The sequence below is a fragment of the Schistocerca gregaria genome, chromosome 11 (genome assembly GCF_023897955.1).
Source record: "Schistocerca gregaria isolate iqSchGreg1 chromosome 11, iqSchGreg1.2, whole genome shotgun sequence".
NCBI lineage: Eukaryota > Metazoa > Arthropoda > Insecta > Orthoptera > Acrididae > Schistocerca > Schistocerca gregaria.
The window spans coordinates 146,924,473-146,945,943 of record NC_064930.1 but is presented as its reverse complement, the minus strand read 5'-3'; the positions used below and the strand labels follow the sequence as shown (position 1 = coordinate 146,945,943).

The 21,471-nt window shown below is 45.3% G+C and overlaps 1 protein-coding gene across 1 annotated transcript in view; it reads right to left on the bottom strand.

The window, feature by feature from the left end:
* The window catches only part of LOC126295071 (5'-AMP-activated protein kinase subunit gamma-2-like), a gene marked incomplete at its 5' end in the record, with an annotated part of 207,609 nt that overhangs the window by 46,871 nt on the left and 139,267 nt on the right, over positions 1 to 21,471 (bottom strand). The window contains one exon of the mRNA XM_049987317.1: positions 9,741 to 9,878. Within this exon, the coding sequence (XP_049843274.1) occupies positions 9,741 to 9,878 (138 nt within the window). The remainder of the gene's footprint in view (positions 1 to 9,740; positions 9,879 to 21,471) is intronic.

Below are 21,471 nucleotides of genomic sequence, written 5' to 3'. Positions count from 1 at the left end.
TGTTCATGTTCATCTTATATCCTCATTTCAAAACATTATCCATTCCGTTCAACTGCTTTTCCAAGTCCTTTGCTGTCTCTGACAGAATTACAATGTCATCGGCGAACCTCTCCATGGATTTTAATACCTACTCCGAATTTTCTTTTGTTTCCTTCACTGCTTGCTTAATATAAAGACTGAATAACATCGGGGAGAGGCTACAACCCTGTCTCACTCCCTTCCCAACGACTGCTTCCCTTTCGTGTCCCTAGACTCTTATAACTGCCATCTGGTTTACAAATTGTAAATAGCCTGTCGCTCCCTGTATTTTACCGCTGCCACCTTCAGTTTTTGAAAGAGCGTATTCCAGTCAACATTGTCAAACGCTTCCTCTAAGTCCACAAATGCTAGAAACGTAGGTTTGCCTTTCCTTAGTCTATTTTCTAAGATAGGTCGTAGGGTCAGTATTGCTTCACGTGTTTCAGCATTTCTACGGAATCCAAACTGATCTTCCCCGAGCTCGGCTTCTACTAGTTTTTCCATTCGTCTGTAAAGAATTCGCGTTAGTCTTTTGCAGCTGTGGCTGATTAAACTGATTATTCGGTAATTTTCACATCTGCCAACACGTGCTTTCCTTGGGATTGGAATTATTATATTCTTCTTGAAGTCTGAGGGTAGGCAAACTGTTTTCCCTTCTGGTACTATAGATGAGTACACTTTTGGCAAACTGTTACAGAACAAGAATGTACTCAACTATAGTACCAGAAGGGAATGAAATATACATCAAAAATACCTCAGAACAACCACCTATCAGAGGAGCATAATTAACATTCGTGTAATACTACACAAACAGATACCAGGGGAAATAAAAAATACTACTCATCGAATATTTAAAGCTAAACTAAAAGCATTTGTAATAAAGCACTGTTTCTATTCTGTCAGAGAATTTCTGAACAAGTGACAAAGTTAATTGTATTAGGTACCTAACCTAATTTTAATTTGCCTACTATTTAGCTATTACTATGTATTATTGTAACTTATGTTTGACCTGTACAATTTGTGCCATATGATAAAACTGGATCAATAAAAAAATCATTGAATGTATCAATCATTATGCCGTCGCCATGGCAAAATTACACGAATTAAGGTATGAACTGTTGCTACACCCGCCTTTTTCACCTGATACGGCTCCATCAGACTTCCCTCTCTTCCCAAAACTGAAAATTTTTCTCGGTGGGCGAAGATTCACATCAAACGAAGAACTGATAGCCGGAGTTGACAACTATTTTGCAGGCCTGTATGAAACTCATTTTGGAGAGGGGACCAAGGCACTGGAACATAGTCGGACAAAGTGCACTAATATACAAGGAGACCACATTTACAAATAAAAACTAAAAAAAATTCTGTGATTTAAGTACTTTTTTTCTACTCCGTTCCGAGAACTTTTCTAACCACCTTCATATATTGAAAATAAACCGCTACTTACGGTGTGGCAGTAGTTTAACAGTCTCACACTTACGAGGCTGTTTGTTTACAAGGATTACAAAGACGAACAGCGACATTACTTTATACGCTCCTCCACAATTTTCTTTAAAGTGAGTGTGTGTGTGTGTGTGGGGGGGGGGGGGGGGGGGTCTCACAAATTACTTTGTCAAATTTGTAGGCAAAAGTTTCGCCCTCGCAGCTAGATGCTACGTCTAGCATAACGAACTGTTCTTTCTAGTAGGCGAATTTCCACCGTATTCTCCTTTCCCTTTATTTATCTAACGTGTCTTTTTCTTGCGGGGCGTATGGTCGTTTCTTCATTCGCGACGTTTCATCCAGAACTGCGTTGGACTTCCAGAGATGCACCTCGTTCCGCCGTCTAAGAGAAGACGCAAAGCTGAGTAACCCAATTTCATAGGAACTTGGCTCACTGGAAGTGGGGCGAAATAAGCGAACACGGGTCCAGCTCATCTGCACGCGATCGACCGTTTCTCGGAAGGCGGCGGTCAAAGATTCTGACGAAACGTAAGGTGCCTAGTAGCGATATGGTCTGCACACCGGTTAGCGTCGCTTTTGCGGCCCCGTGTTCGAAGCCCGGTTACTGTTTCTATTTACTTTTTTCCATTTGTCTATGCATCTCCGTAGGAGATTACTACACAAATATTTCTTACGAAGTTATACAATTACATCTGGATTTCACAACAAGTCTCACACATTTATTACGTAATACAACCGTGTATGGTATTTTCAGGTGTTACAAACCCTTTGAGGGGCGGTAGGACGTCAAACAGGCCGACTTGCAGCAGGAGAGGCACCACAGGACATTTTAATTTCTGCTGTCTATACTTTTTCAAATAAATTAGTAAAACTTCGTCAGCATGACCAGGAAGGATTCAGGATTCACACTCATAGCAGTGGAAGTTCAAAACCACAACAATTTTTTTTTTTTTAACAAGTGAAATTTCATCCTTTTCTCGCTTACTACTGGCTGCATTTGTTGCTACAGGTACACTTTTGTTCATAACTACGAGCTATTCTTCGACAACTTTTTCACTGGTTATTAAATTTGCATCAAATTTTGTGTGAAAAATGGAATCAAGTGCTCTAAAAACACTTGAAATGTTGACAGTCACATACGGTGAGTCTTCGAATGGCTCTGAGCACTATGGGACTTAACATCTTAGGTCATCAGTCCCCTAGAACTTGGAACTACTTAAACCTAACTAACCTAAGGACAGCACCAACATCCATGCCCGAGGCAGGATTCGAACCTGCGGTCGCGCGGTTCCAGACTGTAGCGCCCAGAACCGCTCGGCCACTCCGGTCGGCACGGTAATATATATAAGTGGCACAAGCTCTTCCGAGATGGCAGAGAACCGCTCTGGACGCCCCAGCACAACAACAACAGATGATAACGTCGAAGCTACGCAGAAAATTGTTTTGTAAAATCGTCAAATTACCGTAAGAAAAGTGGCTGAGGATGTTGGCGTATCGGTCGGCTCGTGTCATGCAATTTTTTCCGGATGTTTCGGGCACAAGACGTGTGTCGGCGAAGTTTGTTCCAGAACTTCTCAATTCTGATCAGAAGAACGATCCCACGTGCATCGCTGAGGATTTCTTGAATGACGTCAGTGATGATCCTGATTTGCTCGAATGGGTCGTCATAACTGATGACGAAACATTACTTTACCATTATTACGTCGAAACCAAAGCTTAACGTCCCAATGGAAGCATTCCGCAGAAAAAAAAAAAAAAAAAAAAAAAAAAACATGTCGCAGTGCAACATGGATTTTTGCCTCAAGGTCGGACGGTCAATAATGAGTATTACCTTCACGCTATGCGCGGTTTGCGAGACGCGATACGCGAAGAACGTCAGGAATTTGGCAAAAACAATTCGTGGCTTTTGCATCACAACGCACCTGCTCACTCATCGATGCTTGTGAGAGATTTTCTGGCCAAAAACAACACGACCATTCCGCTTCAGCCACCGTACTCACCGGATTTGGCCCCCTGCGACTTTTTCCTGTTCCCAAAACTGAAGAGAACTATGAAAGAACGGACATTTTGAACGACTGAGGAAATAAAACTGCATCGCTAGAAGTAGTCAATGCTGTACAGAAAAGTACTTACGAGAAGTGCTGGCAGAAGTGTATTGTATCGGAGTGGGATTACTTTGAAGGGGGCAACTTGATATTGATAAATAAATGAATATCTTTTCATAAAAATATGAAGTCACTTTTTGAACACAACTCGTGCATGGGGATAATTTTAACAGAAATGAAGCCGCCATGAAAATTTACGATATATGGGTAATATCTGTACACAATCTGTAGATAAAGTTTTATCTTTGACGTACGGCAGTTCGATAGTTTTATCTCCGAGAAGTATTCACTCTGCCGATCACGTATAAACTAGCCCGCCCGTTTCCGAGCTATCCGTCAGTCAGCACGACTCAGCGGAAACAAGGGCACCTCTGAGGATGTCCACCACAGTTCTGGCCGAAACGTCAGGGAACACACAAGATTCACAGACCCGGGAGATTCACCAGTAACTACGACAACCGTAATAAAAGCGTTCACTCTGTCTCTTTCTGCATCCATTAACTGCCGCATCGTGGTCATACCCTTCCTTTGGAATGCCATGGCCAATAGGAAAGCCGTTCTCATCTAAAGCACAGTACACAAAACAATCATGCAGATTAGGACTGCTGATACATTTTTTAAAATACAGGGTATCCGATACATCTATACTGAAAATATGATCGATAACGACCCTCCGTGTATGGACGGAAAGTAGCGCTGTGTCAACCGCAAATAAGGTATCAACACACCAGCCCTCAAAACTATCGGTTGCACACTGTAAACACACAGCCGATTAGACAGCTGTAAATTTAACTATTGATTTATTGTTAGATATTTTGTAAATCAACAGCTTAGCAGCGTGTCTATCTCACTTAGAGCTTGGCGATTACCAAATTGCTAACAATACTAATTGCACGCAAGTGGCGCACTACAAAGTGTCCGATGTGTCCGTCGTTTGGTTTCGTCACAAATCCGATTTTCACCCCTCCCTCCCCCCTCCCCCCCCCCCCCCCCCCCAGTGCAACCGGAGTAGTACGTAGCGCGACCTATACCTGCTTCGCAAAGTCAAAGAGAAAGACTGTACGTGAAGGCTCCAAAAATAGTAAGACTCCCTCAGACAGTGAAAACAAAATTACGTTCTACTATAGTTCCAAAAAAATAATTTCAAATATTCACCGAAAACTACGAAAAAAGTAAAATAAAAAGAAAATATCGACACTCGATACTGCCATTTCAGTATTTTATAAACAGCCCACTGCAAATAGGCTACGAAGCCGGATTGCTAGTGCAATCATTCTGGTTCTGCGTGGATTAATATCACCAGCGTAGCAGCCGTTGCTGGAAGCCCATTCATTAACTTCCTCCAGCATACCCCCCCCCCCTCCTTTTACACACACACACACACACACACACACACACACACACACACACACCACTGCTCCTTCCCTTATTAGTACAACCAGCGCATTCAATCCATTGATTTAATGGGACACTGTATGTCCTGTACCGTCAATGTTAAATTATAGAATTTTGAGACCCATTATCCTGGATACTTTTCAAGACGCCAACTTACAAGTTTCCATATTTATTTAATGCACCTTTCTAGATACACTGATCAAGAATTGTTACTAAAATTGTATTGTTGGGCATGTTATCTTCTTTTTTCCAAGCACTCAATCTTGTGACAATTCTGTAAATAAATGAACATAAAAACGAAACACCTCAGGAAATTTTAATTATTCTAGTTCCATATATGTCGAATCTCACACTTGGTACGCTGCGAAAATTTCATGTCTCAACCATCAGTACTTTTTTAGAAAACAGATCATTTACTGCAAAAAATGTAGTTCAGAGATATTGAGGTTTAAAACTTCTGTATTACAAATTCTTGCACAGACTTACATTTCGGCGTGTTTTGTGCACTAGAATTGCCCTGGCCCACAGTCTGTGTCTTCTTCATTGTCATAACAGCCCAGTTGTTTGCCACCTCCTTTGCTTTCTCGCTTCTTTTGTCATGTGATGAGCAGCTAACTCCTCTTCACGTACACGAAGCTCACACGCTTCCCGCAGTCCTTTAGCTGTCTTCGTCCGACTCTTACCCCTAACATCTCCAGAACCTTAAGTCTTTCATAGTTCTCACCATTAAATAGTTATTAAAGCGTGAGACGCTGCTAACATCGTAAAGCCAACAAATACATTTTCAGGCGCACGGCACCACACAACATTATTGAAGGACTCATTCACATTCTGAGTCTTCCCGTGTAAACACTTCTTTAGTAGCTCAGGGTTTGACAAATCTCTACAAATAGGTTTCATTGCCACCATTACTGCCAAAAAAAGAATGTTTGTGTGCAAATTCATGCAGTGTGACAGAAAAATCAGCATGCCTGTATTTACACCAAGTGTTTGCTGGAGGTGGGCGCAAACCATTACATGGCTAGCACACGTGTTTTCAAGTACTTCAGAAGAAAATGCATGTCTCACATACCAATTACCAGCAAATTTGCGTTTCTTGAAGTTACTTTTACACTTATTTTATTTACGTATAAAAAGCGATAGATGTTACCTTACTAAAAAAAAATATCCGACAATCACACTGCTTTCAACGAAAACTGGTATCAGAAACAAAGCACTGATTTGTTTATTCGTAATGCCAACTTATGAGACGTGGCAGTAGGCGCAAAGCAAAGCAAAGCAAAGCAAATCGCAGCCTTCTGTTGTACACTGTTGTTCCCAAGGCATGACGGCTCAACTTTCGCAGTATATGCGTAGCCGCGAAATTTGACAGTCACGCGTCAACATGCAAAATATTTGAAGGTCTCACAATCGTCAGACTTTAATCTATTATACAGGGTGGTCCATTGATAGTGACCGGGCCAAAATCTCCCAAAGTAAGCGTCAAACGAAAAAACTACAAAGAACGAAACTCGTCTAGCTTGAAGGGGGAAACCAGATGGAGCTACGGTTGGCCCGCTAGATGGCGCTGCCATTCGTCAAACGGATATCAACTGCGTTTTTTTAAATAGGAACCCCCATTTTTTTAATACATATTCGTGTAGTACGTAAAGAAATATGAATGTTTTAGTTGGACCATTTTTTCGTTTGGTGATAGATGGCGCTGTAATAATCACAAACCTGTAAGTACGTGGTATCACGTAACATTCCGCCAGTGCGGACGTTATTTGCTTCGTGACACATTACCCGTGTCAAAACAGACTGTTTACAAATTGCGGAAAAGGTCGATATGGTGTTGATGTGTGGCTATTGCGGTCTCAATGCCCAACGGGCGGCGTGTGCTATGTACGCTGCTCGGTATCCTGGACAACATCATCAAAGTGTCCGGACCGTTCACCGGATAGTTAAGATATTTAAGGAACCAGTAAGTGTTCAGCCAAGTGTCAAACGTCAACCACGACCTGCAACAAATGATGATGCCAACTAGGTGTTTTAGCTGCTGTCGCGGTTAATCCGTGAATCAGTAGCAGCAAAATGCGCGAGAATCGGTAATCACAGAAACGGCGGTGTTGAGAATGCTACATCAACATCGATTGCACCCGTACCATATTTCTATGCACCAGGAAATGCTTGGCGACGACTTTGAACGTCGTGTACAGTTCTGCCATTGGGCACTAGAGAAATTACGGGATGATGACAGATTCTTTGCACGCGTTCTATTTAGCGACAAAGCGTCATTCACCAACAGAGCTAACCTAAACCGACATAATATGCACTATTGGGCAACGGAAAATCCACGATGGCTGCGACATGTGGAACATCAGCGACCTTGGCGGGTTAATGTATGGTACGGCATTATGGGAGGAAGGATAATTGGCCCCCACTTTAGCGATGGCAATCTAAATGGTGTAGTGTATGCTGATTTCGTACGTAATATTCCACCGATGTTACTACGATATGTTTCACTGCATGACAGAATGGCGATGTACTTCCAACACGATGGATGTCCGGCACATAGCTCGCGTGCGGTTGAAGCGGTATTGAATAGCAGATTTCATGACAGGTGGATTGGTCGTCGAAGCACCATACCGTGCCTGCAAGTTCACCGGATCTGACGTCCCCAGATTTCTTTCTGTGGGGTAAGTAGCAGGATATTTGCTATCGTGATCCACCGACAACGCCTGACAACATGCGTCAGCGCATTGCCAATGCATGTGCGAACATTACGCAAGGCGAACTACTCGCTGTTGACAGGAATGTCGTTACACGTATTGGCAAATGCATTGAGGTTGACTGACATAATTTTGAGCATTTAATGCTTTAATGTGGCATTCACAGGTAATCACGCTGTAACAGCATGCGTTCTCAGAAATGGTAAGTTGACAAAGGTACATGTATCACATTGGAGCAACCGAAATAAAATGTTCAAAAGTACCTATATTATGTATTTTAATTTAAAAAGCCTACATGTTACCTACTTTTCGTCTAAAATTGTCAGCCATATGTTTGTGACTATTACAGCGCCATCTATCACAAAGCAAAGAAGTGCTCCAACTAAACCATATTTCCTTATGTACTACACGAATATGTAATAAAAATGGGGGTTCCTAGTTTTAAAAAAACGCAGTTGATATCCGTTTGGCCTATGGCAGCGCCATCTAGCGGGCCAACCATAACGCCATCTGGTTTCCCCCTTCAGGCTAGACAAGTTTCGTTCTTTGTAGTTTTTTTTCGTTTGACGTTTATTTCGTGAGATATTTGCCCCGGTGACGATCAATGGACCACCTTTTTTTAGCACTGCGTCTTCAGGCCACGAGTGGTCTAGCGGGACCATCCGACCGCCGTGTCATCCTCACTGGAGGTTGCGGATAGGAGGGGCGTGGGGTCAGCACACCGCTCTCCCGGTCGTTAAGATGGTTTTCTTTGACCGGAGCCGCCACTATTCGGTCGAGTAGCTCCTCAATTCGCATCAGGAGGCTGAGTGTACCGCGAAAAATGGCAACAGCGCATGGCGGCCTGGATGGTCACCCATCCAAGTGTCGTCCACGTCCAACAGCGCTTAACGATCAATGGACCACCCTGTATAATAAAATGTTCACAAAGTCCGAAGTACTGGGTGAACAAAAAGTCAGTACAAATTTGAAAACTTAATGAACCATGGAATAATGTAGATAGAGGGGTAAAAATTGAAACTCATGCTTGGAATGACCTGGGGTTTTATTAGAACAAAAATGCTCCACCCCATATTGCTAGACGCGTGAAAGATCTCTTGCGCGCGTCATTTGGTGATGATCGTGTGCTCAGCCGCCACTTTCGTCACGCTCGGCCTCCCAGGTCCCCAGACCTCAGTCCGTGAGATTATTGGCTTTGGGGTTACCTGAAGTCGCAAGTGTGTCGTGATCGACCGACATCTCTAGGGATGGCGAAAGACAACATCCGACGCCAATGCCTCACCGTAACTCCGGACATGCTTTACAGTGCTGTTCACAACATTATTTCTCAACTACAGCTATTGTTGAGGAATGATGGTGGACATATTGAGCATTTGCTGTAAAGAACATCATCTTTGCTTTGCCTTACTTTGTTATGATAATTATTGCTATTCTGATCAGATGGAGCGCCATCTGTCGCACATTCTTCGAACGTTTGTATTTTTTGGTTCTAATAAAACCCCATGTAAAAAAAATGGTTCAAATGGCTCTGAGCACTATGCGAGTTAACTTCTGAGGTCCTCAGTCGCCTAGAACTTAGAACTAATTAAACCTAACTAACCTAAGGACGACACACATCCGTGCCCGAGGCAAGATTCGAACCTGGGACCGTTGCGGTCGCTCTGCTCCAGACTGTAGCGCCTAGAACCGCACGGCCACTCCGGCCGGCACCCCATATCATTCCAAGCATGTGTGTCAATTTGTACCTCTCTATCTACATTATTCCGTGATTTATTCAGTTTTCAAATTTATACTGGCTTTTTGATCACCAGTTACATTACGGAGACTAAAAAAAATGTCAAATTTGAACGAATTTCTCGTACAATGTCCCCTTAAACGGAGTGGTTAAAATATGTAATATTGGCCCAGATGAATATGACTGCCCACGCCTAAGCTAGGCAGCCCAACTTACACCTCCCGCATCAGGGAGAGACGATGTGACTCGGGTTGCCTAGCTTAGGCGTGCGCCAGTATCCCGCCGGCCGGGCTGTAGTACAGGTACAGGTACAGGTACGTCTTGTGGACTCACCGTTGTAGACGAGCGCGAAGAAGGCCTTCTTGACGAGCAGCTGCGTGTCGAAGACGACCAGCTTGGCGCTGGTGGGGATCAGGTCGTAGCACTTGTGGAAGCGGAAGAACTTGACGAAGATCTGCGCCTCGTCCTCCTCTGAAACAGCAGCGGGCACCGGCGTCAGACGGCTCACACGTACAGCCAGCACAAAGCTATCTAAGAAGAGAACCTTGTCTGGGAGTTGTTCCGGGTAGCGTGGGAGTTTCCAGAACGAATGTTCACTCTGCAGCGCAATGCGCGCCTATTTGAAACGTTCCGGCAGAGTACAGCGGAACCCCTCTGATCACTCACCTTCGGGACCGCGATCATGGTCGCACTATCCGAAAAATCGGATTTTTATTGCAAAAAATATAAAAAGGCCGTTTACTACAAAAAATTAAACGATTTAAGAACTAAAAGACGTCTACAGTAATACAAAAATGTTTTTTACAGTGTTAAAGAATATATTAACTAAAAAAATGCTGCAGCGATTGTGTAGATAGCGTCTTTGATTTTCAGGGATTTCATTGCCTCAAATAAGTTATGGCCTACAGATTTTTTCCAAGATCGTGCTGACATACTTACTGCGATATCGCCTTTTTAACCGTTCGATAACGCCCTGATCCATTGGTTGGATGAGTGAGGTCTCATTCGGAGACAGAAAGAGAGGTTTTATGCCCCCTTTCACCCAATCTTCCTCAGATGGATGTGTTAGTCCGTTATCCAACAGCAGTAGAGCACGAACGGGCAGATATTTTTGCTTTCAGTCTTCTTCGTCCGGTGCCACAAACTCGTCGAAAAACCAGGATTTAAAAAATTTGCAGTCCATCCGAGCAGATTTTTGATTGCGGTAATAAACCGGCAAGGAAGATAAGTTTATATTTTTGAATGCCCTCGGCTTCTTAGATTTGCCAATGACGAACGAGGGGAGCTCGTGGGTAGCATCTGCGTTGCTCCAAGGAATGAATGTTATTCTTTTTTTTTTATACGTTCCATGCCTACCACGGTTCCATCTGAAGCTGCGAGCATTTTTGTTGGCAACACTTTAAAGTTCAGCCCTGTCTCGTAGATGTTACACACTTGGCAGGGTAACAGTTGATTTTCGCCTACAATTTTTCTTGAAACTTCACCGAAAACTCGTTAGCAGCTGCGGCTTCAGGAGATTTTTCACCGGAAATAGAAACGAATCGGACACGATTACGAGTTTTCCAACGATCAATCCATGCTTCGCTGGCAGCGAATTTACTTTCGGTTTCAGTTCTTTGTGAGAAACTATCGCTTTTTCTACGAGAATTGGCCCGGACATTGGAGTTCCTTTCCTTCTTTCTTTCTTTCTTGACAAAACCACATCCACAATGCGTAATCAAGCAGTTCAGGTTTGGACTTTTTTTTAATGTTTTGCGATTCTTCAGTGTGTTTTCACCATCAAACGTAACCGTATAGGATTCAATGTCTTTCCGATTCTTCCTCTAATCTTTAAAAGCCATAAAACCTACATTCAGTCCCTTGCAACTTTTTGCAGCGATTCTCTTCGTCCAGTCTTTTGTAGCACTGCTAATATTTCATTTAGGCAAAGAGTTACGTGTTTACGTTTTGAATCTAGACATGTTGAAAATGAGACAACTGTACACACAGTGAACCTACAGTAATAAGTACTGCAGAGAACACGGAATAAAGCAAACAACGACCTTTTTAATGCCAACAGAGGATAAAACTGCACAGTAACGTACAGTACAGCAATATGCACAGCGATGGACACGGCAACAACGGCCCGGCAGGCGTCTGAGCGTGGTCGGAGAAACCGGAGTGACGGGCCACCCAAGGTCGGGTTAGATGGGTTCCACTGTACGACTGCGCGCGCGGCATTCACACTCGAAGCCGCGACCTCCAGCACTGGCGGGGGTGAAGATCTGGCGGCCCGCGTCGCTCAGTCGCCAAGGGCGAAGGTGCCAGCTTCCAGCCCCAGTTACACACTTTTAATCCACCTGCAACTTCCAATATGGGAGTTAGGACTTACTTTGCGACTGTGTATACAGTCTTTCCTGGACCAGACGCGAATCGTTTTAATGGAAAACACCTCCGGCGGTCAGTTTACTGACTCGTGTATCTCCACGCGTCCTTTCATAAACAGGCGTTAAATTTTTTTAACAATTAACTTATTAGCGTTTGGCGTAGTAGATCACATGAATCAAATATAAACAGTATACAATACAAACATTAAGTATGCATGTAAAACCAACCGCTCATATAAAAGAAAAAGAACGAATCGATACAAATAAAGACACAAAATATTTAGGACCACAAAGTACGAAGTGGTTTGACAAGGCTGGTAATTTTTTTTTCTTTTTCGCGCCTTCGTTGTTGGTAAGCTTGAGTCTGCCAAGGTTTGTATAAAGCAAAAACAGACAATGTCTGATGGGATAGCAGCAATCCGTGATTGTATAATGTTACTTATAATCCGTCTCGATTGCAAAATTTTTTATACATATGACCGATTTCGTTTCATTCAGAACCGTCTTCAGATCTGATATTTCAGTTACAGGAGTAACCCGTCCAAACCCAGTAACTTTCACATGCTGCGTCACATTTGCTGAATTTGGACGGGATACTCCTATAACTGAAATATCAGCTCTGAAGACGGTTCTGAATGAACCGAAACCGGTCATATGAATACAAAATTTTGCAATCAAGGCGGATTATAAGCAACGTTTGTGTAAAGAGTTTCAATAGCGCACAGCTCACTGTTGACAGCCGCCTGAACTGGTCAGTGAGAGATTCACAAAGGAGAAAACAGAGTTTCGTGCTGCTAATAAACATTTCCATTTGCAGTATTTGACTGCCGCACAAATCAAAACAGAACTGCCTAAAGTTCACGCGGACTCTGCACCGTCATTGAAAACCATTTATTTTTTGGATTAAAGAATTGAAACGTGGTCGGATAAGTACCGAAGGCGAAAACCATTCCGGCCATCCGACTGAAGTCGCTACAGAGGAAACCAACGACAAAATAAAAAATAACAAATAAAACACTTGAGATTGCTGCGGCTGTAGACATCTGAGCTGAGCAAGTGGACAATATCCTGCTCGGACAGTTGGCTACGAAGAACCCTTGTGCATGATATCGGAAGTTCACTGAGGCTTTTTGCAGGTGATGCTGTGGTATATCGAGAGGTTGTAACGATGAAAAATTGTACTGAAATGCAGGAGGATCTGCAACGAATTGACGCATGGTGCAGGGAATGGCAATTGACTCTCAATGTAGACAAGTGTAATGTGATGCGAATACATAGGAAGATAGATCCCTCATCATTTAGCTACAATATACCAGGTCAGCAACTGGAAGCAGTTAATTCCATAAATTATCTGGGAGTCCGCATTAGGAGTGGTTTAAAATGGAATGATCATATCAAGTTGATCGTCGGTAAAGCAGATGCCAGACTGAGATTCATTGGAAGAATCCTAAGGAAGTCCATTCCGAAATTAGAAGAAGTACGTTACAGTACGCTTGTTCGCCCACTGCTCGAGTACTGCTCAGCAGTGTGGGATGCGTACCAGATAGGGTCGATAGAAGAGAGAGAGAAGATCCAACGGAGAGGAGCGCGCTTCGTTACAGAATCATTTGGTAATCGCGAAAGCGTTACGGAGATGACAGATAAACTCCAGTGGCAGACTCTGCAGGAGAGACGCTCAGAAGCTCGGTACGGGCTTTTGTTGAAGTTTCGAGAACATACCTTCACTGAGGAGTCGAGCAGTATATTGATCCCTCCTACGTATACCTCGCGAAGAGACCGTGAGGATAAAATGAGAGAGATTAGAGCCCACACAGGGGCATACCGACAATCCTCCTTTCCACGAACAATACGAGACTGGAATAGTACGGATAACCGATAGAGGTACTCAAGGTACCCTCCGCCACACACCGTCAGGTGGCTTGCGGAGTGTGGATGTAGATGTAGAAGCTGTGCGCTATATGGGTGCCGAGATTCCTCGCAGTCTACCGAAAGCGCATCCGACACGGCATTTCAACACATGTCCATCTTTTCCAGAGATAGTTGCGGGAGTCGGCTGCTCCATACAGGGTGTCAATCTGAACACCTCCCAGCCGTCTAGTTTCCAAACTTACTTTAACTGGTTACCAGTTTCGGCGATTTACTAGGCTGTCTTCAGGCCCCTGACCGACGTGTTGGAAGATTCCAACTCGGTTCTGACCAGAAGAGGGGCCAGCAATATTGGTGCTGTATCAGTAGATTTCTCCTTGCTTTAGCCATCACTACAACCATCATCTGCCCATCAGATGATGGTTGAAGTGTTCGCTATAGCAAGGAGAAATCACTAATAAGTCGGCCGCGGTGGCCGAGCAGTTCTAGTCTGGAACTGCGCGACTGCTACGGTCACAGGTTCGAATCCTGCCTCGGGCACGGATGTGTTTGATGTCCTGAGGTTAGTTTAAGTAGGTCTAGAGGTGCGTTTACACTGTGATTTGTATGAGATACATGTATATGCGACTTTGCGTCATGTGTCCCGACTTGTATGAGTTGACAAGTATCAACCTCATACATGTATGACCGTGCGTTTACACTGGTTGATTTGTATCACTGTGCGATGGCTTCCGGCGACGATTTGGAACATTTCACATTTTTATGTGCTGGTACACTTGCTGGTCTCGTGCTAGCCCGTGCCTGCCATCTGTTTGTGACGATTCCAAAGCTCTCCGTATCTCGTTTACAGGAGTCTTCGAACCTCAATACAGGACATCCTACAGGTCTTTTGGCTACAGAGATCTCTCAGAACTTCACCTCACGTGGTAATCCGTCACGATCCATACGGTGGACGTGTCCCAGCCAGCGGAGTCGTCTCTGCTTCAAGGCAGCTCAAATACTGTCGCAGTTAGTTTTAGATAGCACTGCTTCGTTGGTCACTCGGTCACTCCACGTTACTCCTAGGATTGATCTCAGGCACCTGGAAAGCATTGAGGCGACTTCTTGTTTGGCACAGGTAGTCCATGTTTCCGATGCACAGAAAAGGATGCTGAGAACGCAGGTTTGATATACAACAATTTTGGTGGTCAAAGAGAGTTTGTTGTTTTTCCAAACACGTGTAGAGAGTTTGCCAAAAGCTCCAAGTGACTTCTTTCTGTTTTCCAAGTTAAACGTTTGCTTGCTAAGAAGAAATTTTTCCATCAAGTGAGAAAGTAATAGTTGCAGTCAAGAAGTATTTTGCAGAGTTTGAGAGAACCTATTTTTTCGATGAGATGAAGAAGCTGGAAGATCGCTGGATCACGTGTTTATCCTTATAAGTAAGGTGAGTTGTTTACAGAACTTTTTTTCTACCTGGCTTATCAAACCACCCTTGTACACGGAAACACAACTACAACCGAACGGCCATACTGCTGCTCTATTCAATCGCCTTTTCACTGCCATTCAGGAATCCGGAGCGCTCAGCAGTGAATCCTGTCAGTGGACAATCTCCAACTAACTTCTTTTGTATGTCTAACTGTCCCTCCCATAAGTTTGGTAACACCGTGTGCATCGTATCATCCCCGTAACTCCGAACGCAAATCGAATACGGTGAGGAGTGATAAGTACCCTTCGCCAGGCACTGCGCAGTGCCTAGAGGCGCACTCAGCGCCTGCTGCGACTTTCCAACGCAGCTGCGTACAGAGCAATGTGTGGTACCTGAGGCGTGCTGGACTACAGAGCCCGAACAAAGGGACCGGCGCAGCGACGGCTGAAGGGCGCACAGCAGACAGACTCCAGCCCTCTCCAGCGCCGCTTTGTCTTCCAGGCCTCGCCTCCAGGGCAGCCGCCGCCGCTGCTTACACAGGTGGCGACCGTGCAAATGGTAACCAGCAAAGCCTCCGGACCGTACACTGCAGCGCAGTCACTTCTTTGTGCCAACCTTGAGTGTGCCCTAAGATGGCATCACAACCTGGACGGCGTAGGGTGAATACGAGGGTGGTTTGCACAGTGGTCGGGTTATGTGTGTCACGAAACCAGAAATCATTGAAAAAGTGCACAAAATGGTCACAGAGGACCGTCGAGTCAAAGAGCGCGAAATTGCTCGCGCTTCCCAGGTCGTCTGAAAGGGTACGTCACGTTTTAACTGAAGAATTACGAATGTAAGAATTGTCTGCAAGATGGGTGCCGCGACTCTTCACGCTGGCTAGATCAAAAACGAGCGAGTATGGACATACCAGAACAATGTTTGGCCCGTTTTAGGAGAAACTAACAACATTTTTTGCGCCGGTTTGTGGCCACAGACACGAAACAACAGTCAAAGCGGAGGAAACAAGCTGATTCTCCGCCACAAAGAAAGCGAAGACAATTCGTTCGGCGGCAAAGGTCACGGTATCAGTGTTCCGGGATGTGAAGGGGACTCTGTCTGTAGAATTCACAGTTCACAGGCGAAGCTCTGTTGCTATGCCATGTTCGCATCGACCTTCTCTTCATAATTTAGTTTTATAAATGGAGACGGTGTTTTAATTAATGACGACGCCTTTGGCACGATTCTTTCATGTATCTCCACTGCACGATGTGATTTTACTGCATTTTTGCTTCTGATGAAGGTATATTTAGATATACCGAAGCAATTTGAATAAATCTTTATCCTGCAACTCTTTGGCTGTTATCATTTACCACGAAGATTGTCAACAGTTACTGTGTCAGCCGTGTTTAAAATCTTGAAATTCCGATTCCAACACCGCACCCCTACCTCTTCCCTGTCCACTCCTGTTTCGTTCTTCGATCTCGTCATCAGACGACAGAAACGCTCTCAGTTCCTGAAAGAAGAGACACTCCGACTCGGCCGGGAATCGAACTCGCGACCCCGGCACCTAGCACCACTGCCACTAATCGCTATACCGCAAGCTGTGGGCTGTATCTGACCAATAACTGAGGACGTCGGTTGCAAAAGTGTTGCTCCGAGATGAAGAGGCTGGTGCGAATCAAACCGGTTAACTGGTGAAGGAAACTGGAGGTGGCTAAGAAGCTGCGAAGAATGAAATGAGCGTGTGGCATTTCCAGCCGGGAGGCCCCATCTGGGTAAGTTTGGCCGCCAAGTGCAAGTCCACTGCGGTCGACGCCACACTGGCCGACTCGCGCTGCGTCGTGAGGATGAAATGGCGATGAGGAAAACACAACACCCAGTGCACGGCCGGAGAAAATCTCGAACCCAGACTTGCTGCATCGGAGGCTAGCATGTAACTACATTTTTATGTCTCATTTCGTTCGTTATGGAGCATTGTATTTGTACCAGGCGCACGTCCTTGGACGCTTGTTCAGGTTTATCGTTGGTTCATTGACTCAGTATTTTTTTTTTATTATCACAGAAGGCAGTTAACCCTCTGACCGCACATGCTGAGCCACTGTGCAGGCGCCACTCAGCTAAGCAGGCGGTCTAAGGACGTCTAGACTTTGGTCTGGGGACGTGGACGTCCACTCTGTGGTCTGGTCTGGAGTGGGGATCTGGACCTCCAAGACCGCGACCGCGGCCCAGGGACCTCCAAGACCGCGACCGCGGCCCAGGGACCTCCAAGACCGCGACCGCGGCCCAGGGACCTCCAAGACCGCGACCGCGGCCCAGGGACCTCCAAGACCGCGACCGCGGCCCAGGGACCTCCAGACCGCGGCCCAGGGACCTCCAGACCGCGGCCCAGGGACCTCCAGACCGCGGCCCAGGGACCTCCAGACCGCGGCCCAGGGACCTCCAGACCGCGGTCCAGGGACCTCCAGACCGCGGTCCAGGGACCTTCAGACCGCAGTTGATGGTTTTCTCCTTCCAGGTACGCAGCAGTGCTTGTGTGTAGAAGTTTGGAAAGTAGAAGAGCAGTATTGGCAGCGATTTTGGGTCGGGAGTCGTACATCAGTAGCTCAGTCATTTAAGAAATTGTCCACGGAAGAACTGGTGGGTTTGGGTTGGAGGAGACATGTCAGTCAAGTTTGAATGCGTGAAGCAGTGCGTCAGACAGCTGTGTCGTTTCTGTCAGTACCTGCGAGCAGGAGGCGCGTGAGCTCGTCCCTCCAGAGTGGGTTGACCTGCTCGAACTCGCGGATCTGGTCCAGGCGGTAGACCTCCTCCTCGCCCTCCTCTTCGATGGACTGCAGGCGAGGGTGTCGGACGGCGCTGGAGTAGAAGTGCAGCCGTATCATTCATACACAGGACGGGGCGACCGCGTGGCGCACCGTGACGGTGGAGGACGGCCCGAGGGACAGGACGGTCCGACGGGGGGAGCGCGTGGGTCGGTCCGGTTACCTCGCCACCTGCTGCGTGCGCCTCATAGCTCGGCACCTCCAGCCACAGAGCGCTGGGGCCGGACAGTACATCACACCAGGGGACACGACTCCAACGGACGGCGCCACAGGACCAGCCCCACACTGTTCGGACGGCACCGGCGACAGCCGGATAGTCGCGGGGTGACGGGACACACCAGGAAGGGCAGTCCGACAGACGGGGCCACCGGGTCAGCTCAGTTGCGCCTGCACTAGCTGCAACACGGTGCTACGAACACCTTCCCTCCAGGGGAGTAGAGTCCAATCCAGGGCGTCCGGCGTCTCGTCAACAGCTACGTGTGTTCACCATCGAGATCATCTTCTAAACAGTCACCCAACACTAGTGTATCGAAGCACCACGGACACAGGCAACGTCACTCCTACGGGAAGTGTCCGAGAGCCAACCCGTTATCACACCGACAGTTGAGTTCTTCGTGCATGACCAACCACACCCATACTGAACCCTGGAACACAACGCAATGGCCTGCTAGTCTACTTTGTGTGGCTGCCAGGTATGTTACTACACACGGTAATGGGACACACTTTCCTAACATTTTTTTTATATAAAAGTAGCCAATACCAATTCGGGGAGCAAAATAACTGATGATGGTCGAAGTAGAGAGGATATAAAATGTAGACTGGCAATGGCAAGGAAAGCGTTTCTGAAGAAGAGAAATTTGTTAACATCGGGTATAGATTTAAGTGTCAGGAAGTAGTTTCTGAAAGTATTTGTATGGAATGTAGCCATGTATGGAAGTGAAACATCGACAATAAATAGTTTGGACAAGAAGAGAATAGAAGCTTTCGAAATGTGGTGCTACAGAAGAATGCTGCATATTTGATGGGTAGATCACATAACTAATGAGGAGGTATTGAACAGAATTGGTCAGAAGAGAAATTTGTGGCACAACTTGAATAGAAGAAGGGCTCGGTTGGTAGGACATATTGAGGGCATAAAGGGATCACCAATTTAGTATTGCAGGGCAGCACACAGGGTAAAAATCGTAGAGGGAGACCAAGAGGTGAATACACTCTACAGGTTCAGAAGGATGTAGGTTGCAGTAGGTACTGGGAGATGAAGAAGCTTGCACAGGATAGAGCAGCATGGAGAGCTGCATCAAACCAGTCTCAGGACTGAACACCACAACAGCCAATACCAGGATTAATCCCGAATCTTGTATAGCTGAACATTCTCGGCTATTTTCGCTGGGAGAATTTCATTTGATTTTGTATACGGCGTATTACATTTCAGACCAAAATGTAGAGAAAAAGAAATTAATTTCTTAGTGCTCTGTACGTACAGTTAAAATTACTCTTCTTTTAAAAATATTTCAAATTACGAAAATACCTGACATATTTGAAATTCATATTATAAACTCCACACTCCAACGCTGACTACTAAATTTATTTCTACTTTCATTTACAAATTAATGTTTCATCTTCGTGGCGATTCTTCTTTTATCATCGTAAACTCTTTGGAATATTGCGACTTCCACAAATTGTTACTGGGAATATTGGGTACATGCTTCTGACACATGCGCATGTGTTGTTTTTAATTTTGTCTACAACAATGTAATTGATAATTTTACGAAACTGGAGATTGTGAAGTCAGTGTGGTGCAGAAAAATGGGATAAAATGAAAAGATATTCAGAGCAACAGAGTGAATCTCATCAGTTACTCAGCTCAACAAGAACCTACAAAATCAAACTTTCACCCGCAAGAACGACGCATAAAGAACGACGACAAGATAGTGAAGGTAAGTAGAAAGTTATTCTTTTGTGTATCTCACGCCTCTCGAAGCCTTTCTAACAAATCAAGGCACTAAGAACAATTTAACACTGATGTGTGGGAGGGTAAGATCACAACACGAAGAATCTGAAGGTGAGTTGCAGGTGCGACGGCAGTTATCTGGCTCTGAGCACTGTGAGACTTAACCTCTGAGGTCATCAGTCCCCTAGAACTTAGAACCACTTAAACCTAACTAACCTAAGGACATCACACAAATCGATGCCCGAGGCAGGATTCGAACCTCCGACCGTAGCAGCATCGCGGTTCATGACTGAAGCGCCTAAAACCGCTCGGCCACAGCGGCCGGCAAGAATGACTTAAGCGTCGGAAATAATGGGCCAATCCAGGCGAACCATCAACATCCACTGCAAGACCAAATCGCTTTGCAAAGAACACTATGTGTTTGGTGCGATCAGAAGGGTGTCATCTATGAGCTGGTGACGTCGTTAACACTGATCGCTACCAACAGCAAATGATCGATTTAAATCGAACATTACGTGAAAAACGACCGGAATGTGGATAAAGGCGCCACAACGTTATATTGCTCCATGATAACGTCCCTTAACACACAGTAAAACGGCTCAGGGAGACGATCGAAGCGTTCAGTTGTGAAATGCTAGCGCATGTGGCTCACTCTCCAGAGATGGCTCCGTCGGATTATCATCTATTTGCTTCACTGGGGCACGCTCTCGCTGAACGAAGCTTCAGTTCGTATCAAAATGTACGAAAATGGCTCGATGACTGGTTCGATTCGAAAGAAGGACTTTTGTTTGGCATTCATAGCGTTACGGAGAGGTCCCACGTAGATGCCGTGTTTCTTGACTTCGATACAGTTCCCCACAGTCGTTTAATGAACAAAGTAAGAGCATGTGGACTATCAGACCAATTGCATGTTTGGATTGAAGGGTTCCTAGATAACAGAACGCAGCATGTCATGCTCAATGGAGAGAAGTCTTCCGAAGTAAGAGTGATTTCCGGTGTGCCGCAGGGAAGTGTCGTAGGACCGTTGCTATTCACAATATACATAAATGACCTTGCGGATGTCATCGGAAGTTCACTGAGGCTTTTTGCAGGTGATGCTGTGGTATATCGAGAGGTTGTAACAATGGAAAACTGTACTGAAATGCAGGAGGATCTGCAGCGAATTGACGCATGCTGCAGGGAATGGCAATTGAATCTCAATGTACACAAGTGTAATGTGATGCGAATACATAGAAAGAAAGGTCTTTTATCATTTTGCTACAATATAGCAGGTCAGCAACTGGAAGCAGTTAATTTTCATAAATTATCTGGGAGTACGCATTAGGAGTGATTTAAAACGGAAGGACCATATAAAATTAATCGTCCGTAAAGCAGATGACAGACTGAGATTCTTTGGAAGAATCCTAAGGAAACGCAATCCGAAAACAAAGGAAGTAGGTTACAGTACGCTTGTTCGCCCACTGCTCACATACTGCTGAGCGGTGTGGGATCCGTACCAGATAGGGTTGATAGAAGAGATGGAGAAGAGCCAACGGAGAGCAGCCCGCTTCCTTACAGGATCATTTAGTAATCGCGAAAGCGTTACGGAGATGACAGATAAACTCCAGTGGAAGACTCTGCAGGAGAGACGCTCAGTAGCTCGGTACGGGAATTTGTTAGAAGTTTCGAGAAC